The sequence below is a fragment of the Talpa occidentalis genome, unplaced genomic scaffold (assembly GCF_014898055.3).
Source record: "Talpa occidentalis isolate TD23 unplaced genomic scaffold, MPIMG_talOcc4v2.1, whole genome shotgun sequence".
NCBI lineage: Eukaryota > Metazoa > Chordata > Mammalia > Eulipotyphla > Talpidae > Talpa > Talpa occidentalis.
The window spans coordinates 135,380,473-135,396,450 of NW_026555331.1; the positions used below are offsets into that span (position 1 = coordinate 135,380,473).

At 33.1% G+C, this 15,978-nt stretch overlaps 1 protein-coding gene across 2 annotated transcripts in view; it reads right to left on the reverse strand.

Annotated features, from left to right (window-relative positions):
- POT1 (protection of telomeres 1) overlaps positions 1-15,978 on the reverse strand; it is a 51,683-nt gene that overhangs the window by 13,131 nt on the left and 22,574 nt on the right. For both annotated transcript variants that reach the window (XM_037512631.2, XM_054692625.1), the window contains exons 8-12: positions 12,433-12,563; positions 11,128-11,418; positions 4,767-4,922; positions 1,223-1,392; positions 561-649 (exon numbers count right to left, since the gene is read on the reverse strand). In XM_037512631.2, the coding sequence (XP_037368528.2) occupies positions 561-649; positions 1,223-1,392; positions 4,767-4,922; positions 11,128-11,418; positions 12,433-12,563 (837 nt within the window). The remainder of the gene's footprint in view (positions 1-560; positions 650-1,222; positions 1,393-4,766; positions 4,923-11,127; positions 11,419-12,432; positions 12,564-15,978) is intronic.

Sequence of the window (15,978 nt, forward strand, 5' to 3'; positions counted from 1 at the left end):
AAAATGAAAAATGGGATTTTAATAAAAAAGCACAAGTAATAAATACAGCTACTTTAATGACGCATTCTAAAACAAAGAATTTGATATTTAAATAAGCATTCATTTTGCAATTACTTTAGATAACATTTTACTACATATAATAATATTTATATTTCAATAACTTATTTTGTGTGGTACCATATATGTGCTTCTTCCTCAACATCACTAACAAATGGTCTAAGAATCCAGGGCAAGAAAACTGACAAGCAAATGTTTGCTTGGGAACATGATAGAATTTTACTGAATGTATGTATACCACAAACACACACACACACACACACACACACACAGAAATGCTACATGCATAAATCAAGTAATTCTTACCACACCAATTTGAAACTGTAATTACATAATTAAAGGACTACTGTTTACTTTTGAACAGGACGCAAGACATAGGGTGTTCCTTTATAATGAATATACGGAGTTAACAAAAAAGAGAGAAGGTAGTAAAAAAGATTTAATGTTGATAAAGCCATTTTACTTAGCAGAAACTAAACCGCCAATTTTAAAATTGACCTTACTTGAAACAGTTGGAAAGCTGTCCTCAAGTTCTGCTTGACAGATACCATCTGAACACTGACTGGCTGTCAAATCTGCAGATTGTAAAACCCTATAATTGAAAGAATATAATTTCAAATTTCATAAAACAAAGTCAATAAGGTCAGTGAAGGCGTATTCATAGAAACCAAGAACTCACGAACATTGAGGGATGGATGGGTGGGTGTGTGTGTGTGTGTGTGTGTGTGTGTGTGTGTGTGTACAAGACACTTTCTGTTACCTATTTATCAAATACAGGCTCTGCTTCCTAATTTTTCAAGGTTATTTTCAGAATCCCAGATATGTATAAAGGTTCCCAAACTTTAATATCCAGTTTCCACTGTTTGTTGCTTTATTTGGAGAATGTGGCAAATGATAGAAGAGAGTAAGATCGAAGAGTAGACATAAGTGCTAGAAAACTTAGACTATAACACTAGTTGTGCTCCTGTTTAGCTCACTGAACCTACAATCACTTGATCTGTTTCATTTTGTTCATTCATTTTAAAAAATGGATAATGGCAAAAACTATGGGGATCAACTATGAGGAATCTATCAAATACTCCTTCCCCACTGCAGAAAAAATGTCATCTTATCAATTAGCTTCATGTTTATATACAATTTTAAAATACATACGTAATGTGCTTACTTCTTCAGCTGATCCACATCAGAGTTACTTTCTGGCAAGACTCTGATTCCCCGACCATAACTGGTACCTCCATGGAGATGAAACTCTAAAGCTAACAATGTCGCTTGGTTCTCTGAATTCACCGATTGAAGTTTGGTATGGAGGCTATAAATTCTAAGAAAGCTTCCAACCTAAAAACAGATTATTATTTAGAAAATGGAGAAAGATCAAACAATATCTAATACTCAAAATATTCAACTACCAATTGGGGGCACAGAACAACTAGGAACTTTGACTAATCAAAAAGGATTTTATTAGCCTTAAGGACACAGTAACAAAACCAAAATGTGTGTGTATACATACATACGTGTATATGTACAAATATGTGTGTACATGTATGTTTTCAGATGGAAGATATATTCTCATTTCAGAGATACTATAGTGTGAAAAAAGACTGAGCATGGGCATATATTCACATGTTAGGATAAACAAAAAGATGATACTGGGAAGCAAAAAAAAAATGAAAATAAGCATAAGTACAAAGAGGGTTCACTGTGTAGAGTTTTATTTTTTAAAAATTAAAAGTGCCTGAAAAAAGTGGAGCAAACACTTAGAAATGTTTAAATTGTTAAATTTGGATGGTAGGCACCTGAGTGATTACTATCTTCTCTACAAGCACATTTTCATAATAAAACAAAATGTAAAGACCAAGAGAGAATGTATTTATAAAGATAGGTTACAGTGATGACAAGCTGTTATTTCCAGAAATTCCTTCTGGAGGCAGCATTGTATTTTTTTTTTAAGCTTCTGAAATATGTTATGAAATGTGCCAGATGCTCTATTATCATAGACAAAAACTGCTCAGTCTTGTCTGCAAAGTGATAAGATGCCAAAAATAGAAGTGAGTCATAACCAAACAATAAACAAATATATATTTTAAAAAACTGTTATAATATTCCATTTTAATACAGAAACATAAAAAAAAATAAAGCCAATATGGCTAAAAGAAATCATTATCCCTTTGGAAATCATTTAAATATGCTTTAAAAACTGTCAAGAAACTTCCCTGTAGGTTCAATATTTTTAATGACCTATATATGTCTGAGAATAACCAATGATAGCTCCTACGTCACAAAAGTTCAAAATCTAATTATGACTACATACGTTTTGTGATTATTTTAAAATTTTGTTCGGATAAGACTGGGAACTGAAAATATATTGATTCAATTTCTAGACAAAAGATTTGAAAAATCAGTTTGTGTTTGTATAAAATATTTAGGGAATAAGACCACTTATTTAAGGGCCTCCCCTGGTGGCACAGCAGTTGAGCGCTGGGCTGCCAAGTTGCCCGCAGCCTCTGCAGCACCGGTTCTATCTCCGGCTGCTGGCGAGGGTCCCACATGGCTCGACAGACCTCTCCTGCCGCCCGCTACTCCCCTTAGCAGTGTATTTCGTCACTCTGCCTATTCTGTTCCCTGCTCTGGCTCTGGTGAATTCTCTCACCCTCCCGCGCTTCTGACTGTACCCAGTGCTTGTATAAATAAACAAATAAATCTTTTTTTTTTTAAAAGATCACTTACTTAAAAGCCAAGATTTAAGAAAAATGTTAAGAAAAACTTGGGCTGTAAAATGTATTATACACAGAATTCAATTTATTATCTATATTTGTCTTAAGTATTCTCTTTGTTTAAAAAAATCCACATTTATTCCTATTCTTATACACTGAAAATACATTTGTTCCATGTATTTCAGCATAAAAAATGCAATTTAAACAATTGTCTCTAAGTGCTGGGGAGAATTTATTTGTTATCAATGTCATCTGACCCTGGGGATTTCTTAAAATGAAATGGTACAGAGGTTGTCACAGAACAAATGTGATATCAAAGTACATTAAATAAAATCCTATAGTCACATTACTTATTATACACCATGAAAATATTTTTCATTTTTCTGTTACATTACTGATAAATAACATGTCATGATATCGTTAGAAAAAATTAAATACCCTACATTTTCTTAATTATTTGTGCTCACAGCACCCTCTAGTGGGCTAGATAAAGATGACAAAATGGGAGCTGAAAAATTCACAGCATTCAGTGATTCATTCACTCACCAGAAGATCTTTTTTACTATATCCTTATACTATGGAAAGTACTATTTTACATTAGGTGCTGTTTGGGGTAGAACAAAGATTTCAAGAAAAGAGTGGGCAACAGAAAGAGATATCGAAGGAGCATAGGGAAAAACAAAGGAATTAAATACAGAATGTAGAATCTAAAAGGCAATTATTTGTCATTCATTAAAAAACTATCTGTAGAAAAAAAGAATTTAGAATTTACATCACATTTTATTGAAATAAATTAATCAATTGTTGATAGCCTCAGAGAAAAAGTATCAAATATTTCTCTGATATGTCAGGTTTGAACATGCACATTACCTAAATGCTGTTATTACCTTCCTGGACACGGTCTTTATTAAATTTGACTTGGGCGGGGTTATTTGTAACACAGTGTGCAGCAGAAATATTTCCTTCAAGAACATTTATTTACAAAGGAAAATGGAGAACTAAAATGCAGATCTAAAATAAATCTGCTCTGTTCCTATAAGCAGAGTATGTAACTCTATAAAGGTAGGGTGGCAGCTACTTGCAAGAAAATCATTTCTTTATAGTATGTTAAGAGGATTGACTTTGGAAACAGCCATTGTACATTCAAATACTGGCTTCACCCAAGCATCTGTGAAATCTTGGCCTTATCTCCCAATGTCTCAATTTTCTATTTTGTAAAATGGGGATGAACAGAGTACTTACTGTATATGATAGTATTAAAGTGCTGAACAAATATCTGAATAACAATATCTGAAGTGCTTAACAAATTCTACTGCTATTGTTATTAACTTTTATCTCTGCAAATAAAAGATACAATAAATGAAAAAAAAATTTTAAATGTTCCCAATAAGAAGTACCATAAAGAAATAGTGTATTTTTACCTGAAAAACTTTATCTCAAAAGCAGTGAGGAAATTCTAATAAGCTGTACAGTACACAAACACAGACATGAAATTTATGATATATATTAGAGGTGGCTTAACAATTTTTTAAAGTGATGAGTACAAAGCTGCAAATTAGATTTCATTAAATTGATTTAACAAAGTTAAGTTTTTATTTTTACGTTGGAGAACTGGGGTGCAGGCCAGAGATGCAGGGGGTGAGAGGATTCACCAGAGACAGAGTGGGGAACAGAACAGATGGACCGACTGAAATATACTGCTGAGGAGAGCAGCAAGCAAGACAGGAGAGGTGTGCTGCACCATGTAGGTAGTTCTCTGGCCTGCTGGGGATTGAACTCGTGCTGTAGAGGCTGCAGATAGCTTCACAGTGCTGTGCTTAACCGCTTGCGCCACCAGGGAGGCCCTCCTAATAATTTATTTTAAATACACATCTTATAAATTAAAAAATCAAATGAATTTTGAGGTGACTTCTAGATCTCAAACGTCATTTATAAATGTGTTTACTCTCAAATTTATAAAAATACAAAACAACACACATATTTGCTGCTCAACATCACCTTTAGAGATTTTGCCACTTGAACATGGTTATCATAGACTACAATGTCTACCGTCAGATTCTGCAGCCGATGGATATGATTTAAATCACCGTGAAGAGCAAGGTCTTGTATTAACACTCTCCAAGATGGGAACGGTGTCCTGGTGCCATCCCATACCTGCCATAGAGGGTAGAGAAAAGTGTAATAATGGTAATGTAAATAAATGCCATTAAATATATTCCCAAGTATATGCTGAACTTTAAACATAGTTTTTTTTTTTTTTAAATTATAAAAGGGCAACACCATACATGTAAATAATGCAAAAAATATAAAGAAAAAAAAATTCACATAGCTATGAGCTTAGAAAAAAAATCAACATTATATATCTTTTTTCTTCTGTGTATTTATGTATTTTTTTTCTTTTTAACAAATTGGCACTGTATTGTGCTTTTCATTTTTTAGTTTCCTGTTAAACACTTTATCAGACAATTTATTCTTCTAAAATATAATTTTCAAAGGCTTCATATTATTATATTCTATGACAAACACTTTTATTTGGGTTGCTTTAAAAATGTTGGTATTTAAAATAATTTAGTAATTACCTTGCTATAATGAGGAGGTTCAGGGTATGTATGTCACTTTGGCATATTGAGTATTTTGAATTAAAATCACTTAAGAAACAACTAGTGCAAGATAGGCACTCTTGATTCTTCTTTGAAAACAGGAGTCAAATTCCCATGTGAAGAACAACCTTCCCTTCAATAGAAGGGCCGAAGGCATCCTTATCATGGAGATTGAAACCAGGGCCCAGAAGCTGTGTGAGCAAACATTGTTACTTCTTTACTAATCTACAACCAAGCTATATTCTTGTCAATTTTTTTTTTTTTGTTTGTATAAAAGGTATAAAGGTTGGCTGAGTGGGTCACTTTCCTGATTTTCTAAGTTCCAAATCACTGGAAATCCTCATTCCCCACTCACCCCTTACATATCGAATCATATTGTGTGTTTTTTTTTTTCCTGTCACTCTATTTTGTGTCAATTTAATTATCTTTAGACAAGCTAAAGAACTTACATGGGAAAGAAAAGATTTTCTCTCTCACTAAAAGCTTTTATGAGTATCTCCTTTCATTTTGTTACGTATAAATTCCTAGCTTTTATGAATTTACTCAATCTTTGCTCTGATTTGAAAAAAGGCCATTAAAAGAATACTGTGCTTATGTTAGATGTCATGAATATAAATGAATGAAAAGCTAGGGTGCTGGGAAAAGAAGAGCTATGCTGGACTGCTAGGTAAGCTACACTGTGATAAGGATGGAAACATGGACACAGGGCAATCTCACCATTTCATCCTTAAAACATAAGCTGGTCTGCACTACATAGGGTTTTAAGAGATGAGCTGGGCTATGCCACGCTCTATAAAGGAATGACAAAAGACATTTGGTTTGAGATGGGAATGTCTCTCTGCATGTCTGAAGAAGTCTGCCTGGACAAGAAGGAACAGGTTATCTGAATAGAAAACACTGCAGGTCTATAGAGAAGGTGTCTGCCAGTGTCAGATAAGAAAGGAAGTACTAAATAATGTTAGTAATAGCTCTAGTTTCAAATAAATAATCATGAGTTTGTGTCACTCACTCTGTTTCCGAAATTATTCAAAGAACCAGGGCAACAGGAGTAGTAGCATGTATTTTTTTTCTACTTGGAATTTGTTCTTTCATTTTCTGTACATTGCTTTGTTTGTTTACAGTCCAATCTAGGAGTCTTTTGGGCAAGGGGTAGAAAGAACAGAGATCTACTATACTGGTTTTATGTTTCACTTTTTATTGCCTAGAAGTCAGATTTTTTTTTAATTCTGGACTTGAAATTTTTTAATCAAAAACACAAATCTGTTAGGGATTTGTATATTACATACATATAATCATTTCCCACACACACAAAATGCGTATCAATTTCTAATTTTCTTTACCAGTTTGAGATGGCCAAGTAATTCTTATCATGCATTGAATTATTACATGTCACTGTTTCTGAGGTTTCTATATTTACAGATAAAACTGGAAGTCCGTACTTGTTTTGTGAGATATCGGTCTACTTTTGATCTAATTCAGTTTGAGAGAATATACCATCTAGGTTCATAACCATTTTGGTAAACAACTCAAGAATTTAAAAAATCTGAATTATATTTAAATTTAAAGTTATCAATTTCAACTTTCACTTGCCATTTCTCAGCATAAAATTTTTTCACATTTTATGTTTAAAATTGCCCATAATGTAAATATATCCCTGTATTATTCCTAATTTTGAAAAGTCTTTGTCTTTTTAAAAATCAGAATGAAGTGACTTTGTTTTTTAAGCTCTTGAACTTATCAACATCATCTTTTTTCTATTTTTAAGAACCATCATTATTATAACAATTCTATAGCCCTTTCTCTCATACATGGTTATAAGTTGTTCAAAGGGGAACAATCTTTATGGGTGGTAATTTAACAAGAGCTACCAAAATTTTAAATGCACATACTTGAGTCAGAAGTTCTATTTCAAGCAATTTATCTTCATAGATACATGTGAAATAACAAATGTTTAAGTCAGCCTCCTAAATACATTGACGGGAAGCAAGTTTATTTTTGTTTATTTTTTTTTATTTTTTTTTTATTAGATAATAAATTTTATTGTTATATTCCCCATACGATTGCAGCGCCCCCATTCTGACCCCAATCCCTCCCCTCCCGCCCCTGCCCCCTTAAAAGTGTCTCTGGTTCATAGTTTTTTGTTGATTTTGATTTTCACTTTCTTATAGTTATTCATTTTCCTGGTCCCTTATTTAAGTTTTCTGAAAACTTAAAAAATATTTTTGTTTATTTTTTTAAAGATTTATTTTTTATTTATACAATAGCTGGGGTACAGGCCAGAGGTGCAGGAGGGTGAGAGGATTCACCAGAGACAAGTGGGGAGCAGAACAGGCAGACAGACCGAAAGCACTGCTGAGGGGAGCAGTGGGTGAGACAGGAGAGGTCTGCTGCACCATGTGGGTATCTCCCTGGCCAGACAGAAATTGAACCTGTACTGTAGAGTGGACAGCCTCACAACGCAGCACTCAACCCGCTATGCCACTGGGAAGGCCCATGGGAAGCAAGTTTAAATGAACCATTTTATGTCATGTAATGAAAGATAAAACAATTAAATAGCGCCTTAAAGAGGAAAATTTGGATTTGAGACACAAAGGACAGTCATTTGACAAGAAAGACTGGGAGTGATGCGCCAGGTAAGAAAGCTAAGGAATGTAAGGAATGCCAGCCAGCTCCAATGGAAGCTAGGAAGAGTCAGGAAGGATTCTTCCAGAGAAACTTTGGAGGGCACTTAGCCCTCTATTTATTTTGGATTTCTGATGTTTTTATTAGGACTTTTGGCCTCCAGAACTAAGAGAATATATCTGTACTATTTTAAGCCACTGGGCTATCATAATTTATTATGAATGCCCTAAGAATCCAACGCAAGGAAACTTTCAGGAGGTAATGTAGAAAAATCTCTATGGTGAGAATTAAGGTAAAAAAGCAACTTTAATATAGTGTGTGTAGCATGCTATCATGTGTATGTATACAAAAAGAGAGAAAATAATACATATTTGTATATGAGTTAAAATATTTCTGAAAAGATGTTCAGAGAAACTCTCTTTAGTTGTTACCATGTTTGGAGAGGGAGATGCTGAGGAGGTGGGGAGACAAGAGAGAGAGTCAAAGAGAAACTTTTCATTATATATAATTTTAAAAATCTTTTAAACACCTAGACAATATTAAAATTACCTATCTAAAAATTAAATACCTTATTAAAATGCTACTTCCCATTTTCTACAGTACTGTTACATTTTCAAGTTCTTGAGTTGAAAGCTTATTCTAATATGCTATGCTATTCTAATGCTAATTATATTCCATGCTATCATATTCTATGATATATATGAATATATCATGTTCTATGCTAATATGCTAAGTTTATTCTAATATGCTATGGTATTAGATTCTAATATGCTTTTCTTCTCCTTTTTTGTTCCCAAAGACATTTAGACCTCTGAATGTTGTCTTTATGTACCTCACTACAGTCTTTATTCTTATGAATATTGCATTCTTAATAACCTGAAATTATAATTAACTTCTCTTGGAAACAACAGTATATGGGGGGGAGGGAGAATTTTCTTTTTTGACAGTATCTATGTATTTAGTTTTGGTTGATAACAAATGTTTGCATGATCCATTTAATATGATTTCTCTGGGTTACACTATATTCTTTTTATCATATTATAGAGAAGATGTATAAACTCTTTACCCCTCTGGCTACCAAAGATTTCTAGCTCTTAACAAGCAAACAAACAAACAAACAAACAAACATAGCTCAAAAGATAAAGCTATGCATATTTAAGAGTTTACTATTCAGAAAAGTAAATTGCATAAAGAAAAATGTGGCTTGCCAGTTAGCCTACAGATACTTTAAACTGTGACTTTAATTCCATTGGTGTAACATGTCTACTAAGTAATTAAGATGAATGTGTTATAGTTGCTAACAAAGGTTAATACTGGTATCGCATCCACATAATACTATACAATAACCACTAGTATATAATACATAGCATTAACATCATATCCAGGTTGAGATAGGATGATAATAACACTAATGATGCTATCTTCCATGCTGAACAGACCTCATTTGGAGTAATGTGTGGCTCCTTCTGTTTTCAAAATATAAATTAAAAAAAAATATTTGAATGCAATCGGAAAGTCAATTTCGAAATAAAAATCACTCAATATTTGACTTCCAAGATATAACATAAGTAGAATATTGCTATATATACTTACTGGTATTTTTTTTTGTTAAGTATATACTATATTTTTAGTATATAAATGAAGATGCATTAATCACTAAACAAAATATAGTGACTGTCTATTTCAAGTATATGACTACAATGTCATTTCATTGTTAGACAGTAATTCATAATAAATACTTCAACTAATTATTATCTGATTTTCCATAATTTCTGTTACCATAGAAATATAAAAATAAACTTTTAAATGTATTTTTCCCATTTTAAATTATTATGACAAAATGTATTTCTGAAAATAGTACTGAGTCAAAGGATTTACAAATTTATTTTACATTGTCCTCAAAAAAAAGTCTGATATAATTTCTTGCATTTACTTCTGAATATTATATTTTAAAATATATCTGCATGAATGCTGTTTTCACTTACCTAAAAAGGCTATCTATAAAAATGGGATATAGAAATATGTTTTATTGCTTTTGAGAGAAAATTAGTTTCAACCATATGAATGAAAAGATGGCAGCTTTCATCTCAGAATTTAAGAATTTTCTAACTGCTCATTAGTTGAAGATGTCATCTGACTAGAGAGCACAGCTGAGTGATCGAAGATGCCTTCCACCACTGGCTGATGTTTGGTTTTGTTGCATGGGGCTTAATTAACTTTCTTCATAGCATGTTTTTACTTTTCCACTTACAGTTTCATGAATATAAAAAGATGTGCTATTTTCAACTTCAAAAACTTCGTATTTTATTCAGGGATTTCTATCTTTACCATTCAAAAGATGGACAAGGTATCAATGGTAATAAAGCTAAACTCCAAATTATTCAAGTGTCACTGTGCTTCGTTTCTTTTCTTATTGTTCCAGGGGTTCAGAAACTAAACAAATATCCCTGGTATGAGGTCTGAAGAAGCATTTGTTTAAATGCATCCTGCCTAATATGAGTCAGTGAGGAAAATATCAGAACAACTATCTCCTCCAGATGTTATTCATGAGTAAACGGGGGTAGGTATTAATATAGATTAGATGGGTCTATATTACTTTTTTTTTAGCCCCCTGGTTTACAAACAAAACAAAATATAACAAGAAAAATTATGTGCTTAAAAACACCTATGGGTGATCTACTCATGAAGCAGGGAGTAAAAGGACATAGGAAGGGAACACAACAAAAGTAGGTCAAGAAAGTAAAAGTGAGAAGGCTGGCTGCTTACACAGAAAAGCAGAAATATGTATATGTAGAAATGAAACAAAAAATAACCTTAGAAAACCAGTTCATATTATATTATTACTAAAATAATATATAAACAGAGCATGAACTATTACCATCTCTAACTATTGGCAATACTAATTTTCTCTGGATGTACATACAGTATAAAGAAGTAATGTACAAAAGCAGAGTGGCAAGGCTAGCCAGGCTCATCAAAAATGATAAACTAGAATTCAACTTTTCCTAGAATACACAATATGAATATTTATTCCATCAGAATGCTGAAATACAAGCTCTTTAAAACACATGTAGGGAATGTTTTATATACAGGTAGGTGTGCTTACAATTTCAAGTATTCAAAAAAAAAAAATTCACCTTTAGAAGAAATGATGCTCCATCCACTTCTGCTTTGCCCAAGAGCTGACAAGTCAGGTCAAAGTACTGCATGGGCTGAACATCACACAACTTTACTAATGTTGAAGAAGGTGAAATATGAGTAGATGCCCAAATACGCAAGGCTTCTATCATCTTATGATCCTCAGAGGTGAAGTTAAAACACTTGCTGGATGTACGAGGTATGACAGGAGCTCCCAAAGTTCCCTCAAATGTCAAAGATGCAAATCCAGAGCTGGTGATACCCTGGGTCTCATTTTTATACACTTGGATCTATGTGGGGAAAAGTAAGAAACAAAACAGAAAAACAACATAGTACAATGATGCCAACTTAGGAAATGAAGAGAAAGATTTAGGAAAATCTTGCAGGCATAGTTAACAAAGATGAAATTCTTTAATGTATTTCACTGAACTAGCATATGAAACTATAAAATCAACTGGGCCACAAGCACCAGGTAACCGTAAAATACTACACAAAATTTACTTCTCATTTATAAAGAGTTAGGAGGTAGATTCCTTATTCCTAACAAACATGGAATTCTACAACTCTCACTTTATAATATTACTGTTTTTTAGTAGCCATTTATCATTTTTTGCAGTCATTTATCTTTTAGTGAAATTAAAAGAAATAAAATGCTATCTTTCATATTTATGCACTTATTTAATGATCTTTTTGTCATTTCCTGGCAATCAAGTTACTAATTGGTAGCATCCTTTTTGCCCTGAGTACCACGCTTCCGCGTGTCCTGTAGTGCAGAAATGCTGACTATGGGTTCTCTTATTTTCATTTATATAAAAATGTTTTTGATTTTACCCTCACTTCATTCACTTCAAACTCCTATTTCACATTATTTTAGTCTTCCCGATAACATTCATAAGTAGCTGCCACTTATTGTCTGTATCCAGAAAATCTTTTTTGAATACAAAATTCTGGGTGAATAAACCCTCTTAATCACCACTTAAAATTTACCACTTCATGGTAAATTTTCCAATAAGAAATCAGAGATGCTCATCTATGTTCACTATAACACTGTTTACTTACAACAGCCAAGCTATGGAAGTAATCTAAGTGCTCAAAGAGACGAGTGGATCAGGAAGATATTATATGCACACACAATGGAATACTAATCATCGATTAAAAAAAGATAAACTTGATTTCTGTTACAACAATGGATGGAAGTGGAGGGATTTATGCTAAGCAAAATAAATTTATATTAGTGCACTAAAATACTTTCAGTATATACAGAATTCTCATCAAACATATGTTCCAGACAATATGAACTATACCTTCAGCCTATGAAAGCGAACTATATCTCCATTTTTATAAACTATTGGAAGGGCTTCATAATTTCCACTAAAGAGTAGGCAGGTTAATTTTACATTTGTCTGGTCCACAATTGTTATAACAGAGCAATAATCTAGAAAACAAAAAAAAAAATTTATGACTTTAGTACTTCAAAACAATTGACAAAATAAGAAAATGCTGAGTTCAAAACACCAAGTTTGAAACTATTCCCCCTTTTATTTAGGTCTTCCAAGAACACAATCAAAACACAGAGACATTTTCTTGGCTCTCAAAATAAGCTGCCAAATGTTTCGCAAAAGCATTCCATGAAAATTAACTTTATAAAGTTTAGCAAAACAAAAATTTAAATCTTAATGTAAGTTGGAAAATAATTTATTAGTTCCATATTTAGATATCATAAAGCAAAAAAATTGTCAAATAAAATAGAGACAAATTTAGAGTAAAAACAAAAGGCTAGAAGACATTTGCAGCAAATGTGATCGTCAATGTGATGCACAAAAATCCTATGAAAAATAACACACAGAATTTTACAGTAAATGTGTAATTCAAATGAACAATTTATAGAAAAATATACAACAAACTCAAAAGGGAAAATGAAGATATGCTAGTTACCTATAAAAAATTACACATTAGAAAGAGAGATATTTTATACAACTTACACTGGAAAAAAAATTGATAGTGGGGTTGCCATGAAAATGGTAACTTCACACACTGGTTGGTAGTAATAAAAACTATGATAAGTGCTGCCTGTAAATATGCATGTTTCAGAAAATTGTACAGTGAGAAAATGTGTTGACTCCCTGCCCTTCCCAGTAATAATAGTATAGAGACAGAAAAAAATAAACCCAGAATAGTGGAGGAGGATGGGAGAAGGGAGTAAAGGAGTGGGGAAGAAGATACTATTGTATGTCAGGAAGATGGAAAGTAAATGGTTAGGGGATAAAATAAACAGAGGCAACTGTAATCCAGAAGGCTGACAGTAAAGATGGGAGGCATGGATTAAGGGTGGCAGCCAAAAGCAGAGCTAAAATCAGGTTAAATTAAAAGTTTACACACAAAACAATGGTTGCAATGACAGCCATTATGACCATCACTCCTTGTGCAAATGGCTTCAGGCCAGCAGGCATGCTGTTTTAGCATTTAAGCATCCCTGTGTGGAACATGCATTTTTTCCCAGTGATATTTCAGTGATTCAAGTTTCTGAGAGGTTTAACCTGGAAGTGGTAAAGCTTCGAATGTGGGTGACAGGACCCCATAATAAATCTCTACTCATTTTCACATTAAGATACCTACAGTCTCATAGGAGCTCTCATCCTACTCACCCCAGACTGATTGGTGTACAGGCAAGTACACCACAGGCAAGTACTACTTGTCTCTATCAGATTAGAAGAGATCATGTTGGTAAAAAAAAAAAAAAAAATACATACAAAGCAAAGACATTTGTCTACAACCTAAAATAAACCATAGTTGCATTTTTTAAAAAGATTTATTTATTTATTTATTTATTTATTTATTTATACAAGCACTGGGTACAGTCAGAAGCGGGGGAGGGTGAGAGAATTCACCAGAGCCAGAGCGGGGAGCAGAACAGGCCACCGACTGATGAAATACACTGCTGAGGGGAGCAGCGGGCGCCAGGAGAGGTCTGCACACCATGTGGGACCCTCACCGGCCATCAGGGATCAAACTGGCGCTCCAGAGGCTGCAGGCAGCTTCGCAACCCAGCGCTCAACTGCTGCGCCACTGGAGAGGCCCCATAGTTGCATTTTAAAATGTCAAGGCAGCAAAAAAATTACAAGATGCAGAGGAAAATGGAAGAAGGAAGGAAGATTGAAAAGTGGAGGGGAGAGAAGGAAGAGAGCGAGAGTGTAAGGATATGGGGAAATAATGGGAGGAAAAAGGGGGGAAAGGCAAGGTGGGAGGGAGGAAAGAGAAACTGATTCTGTGAGGAGGGGGAAATAATTCAAAGAATATAAAAAAAACAAGACTAATAAGCATCTTCAGAAAGTATTTCGTGATACCCCCCACAGGATCCATTGGACCCAATTTCAGATTTTGAGTTTCTTTTTTCAGTAGTTTTACCTATTTGTAAGGAGTGTTACTTCAGGACTATTTTTTTTTTTCTGAACAGTCTTCCATAGGTCAAAGATAAATTTTACTTATTTCTTAATAGAATAAAACACATTCTTGCTTGCAATTATCATATGGTTCTATAGTACCCTTTTATAAATCCAAGCTATATTAAGGAATTTAGTCATCTGTTTCCCTGTATCTTGAAATATTCTTCTATTTCATTATTCTAGCAATGACTTCTATTTCCTAGTAATGAATAATTCTCTGAATTAATTTTTTAAAAAGGAAAATGATGGAATTGCCTAGGATGATGAAAGAGTGAAATAAATCATCACTATCGCACTGCGTTGTTCAAAGTACTGTAATATTATTTTTCAAAATGATATAAGTTGGGAGACACTATCTTTGGCACTTCCTCTTTTAACTTTATTTGAATTGAGTTAAGAATTTAGATCTAAAGAACATTTACCTATAATCACAGGGGAAAAAATTGACAGTAAGTCCTTTAATCATTATTAAATAAATCAGAAGATGAATGCAAAGGCAGATAGAACTTTAAAGCCTTTCATAATAATGAAATTGATCACAAGAATGAAATCTTAGATTATGATTCTTCAGGTAATGATATCAACAACTCATACACACAAAAATGTATTTCTAAGAACTGCGAGAAAACAAAATATTTCTAAAGATAGAAAATATGGTATTTCTAGCTAATAAATCAATGACTAGGAAGAATTTCACAATATTTTTGGGTAAGATCTTGGACCATTCTGTTTGGCTAAAAGAACTTGTAATGGTACTCTTATGTATCTGTGATATTTGTGCACCAAAATTTATAATTTTGTAAGTGGATGAAGGAAAGTATATATACAAAATGAAGGAAAGTATATATACAAAAGTGAATGGAAAGGCCAGATGACATGGAAATGAAAAAATCATTAGCTTAATTGTTTGAAATGATGTTTACAAATCTAATATTGAAAATGTTCCCCATTTATAGGAAAGCTAATTCCTACTCTGTACAAACAAGTTTCATCTCACTACACACAACTGTTTCTCCACAGAATGAGTCACTTATGTTACCTGACAGCCAATAAACACCCTCCCAACGAAAGCTATCTCTGCAGTTGGATTTATATGAATATTGCCAATAATGTCACTTGGACCTGCTTTTGCTGGAAATAATGCCTCTGTAGTTTTGGTCCCTTTATTTCCAATAATAATGACACAATTAACCAATTCTATTAGTGAAACATGTGACTAGTTTGTCAAAAAGAACAATGTACTTTGAATAAAATACAATTTTCTTTAATTTGTGGGTTGTTTTAATGTACATCTTCATGACAAAACAAAATCAGGCACACATCAAACCTGGTCTTTTTACATTTTTGTTTCTTGACTTTCTGCAATATCACATATCACTGATTCATTTGTAATAAAATAACCACATT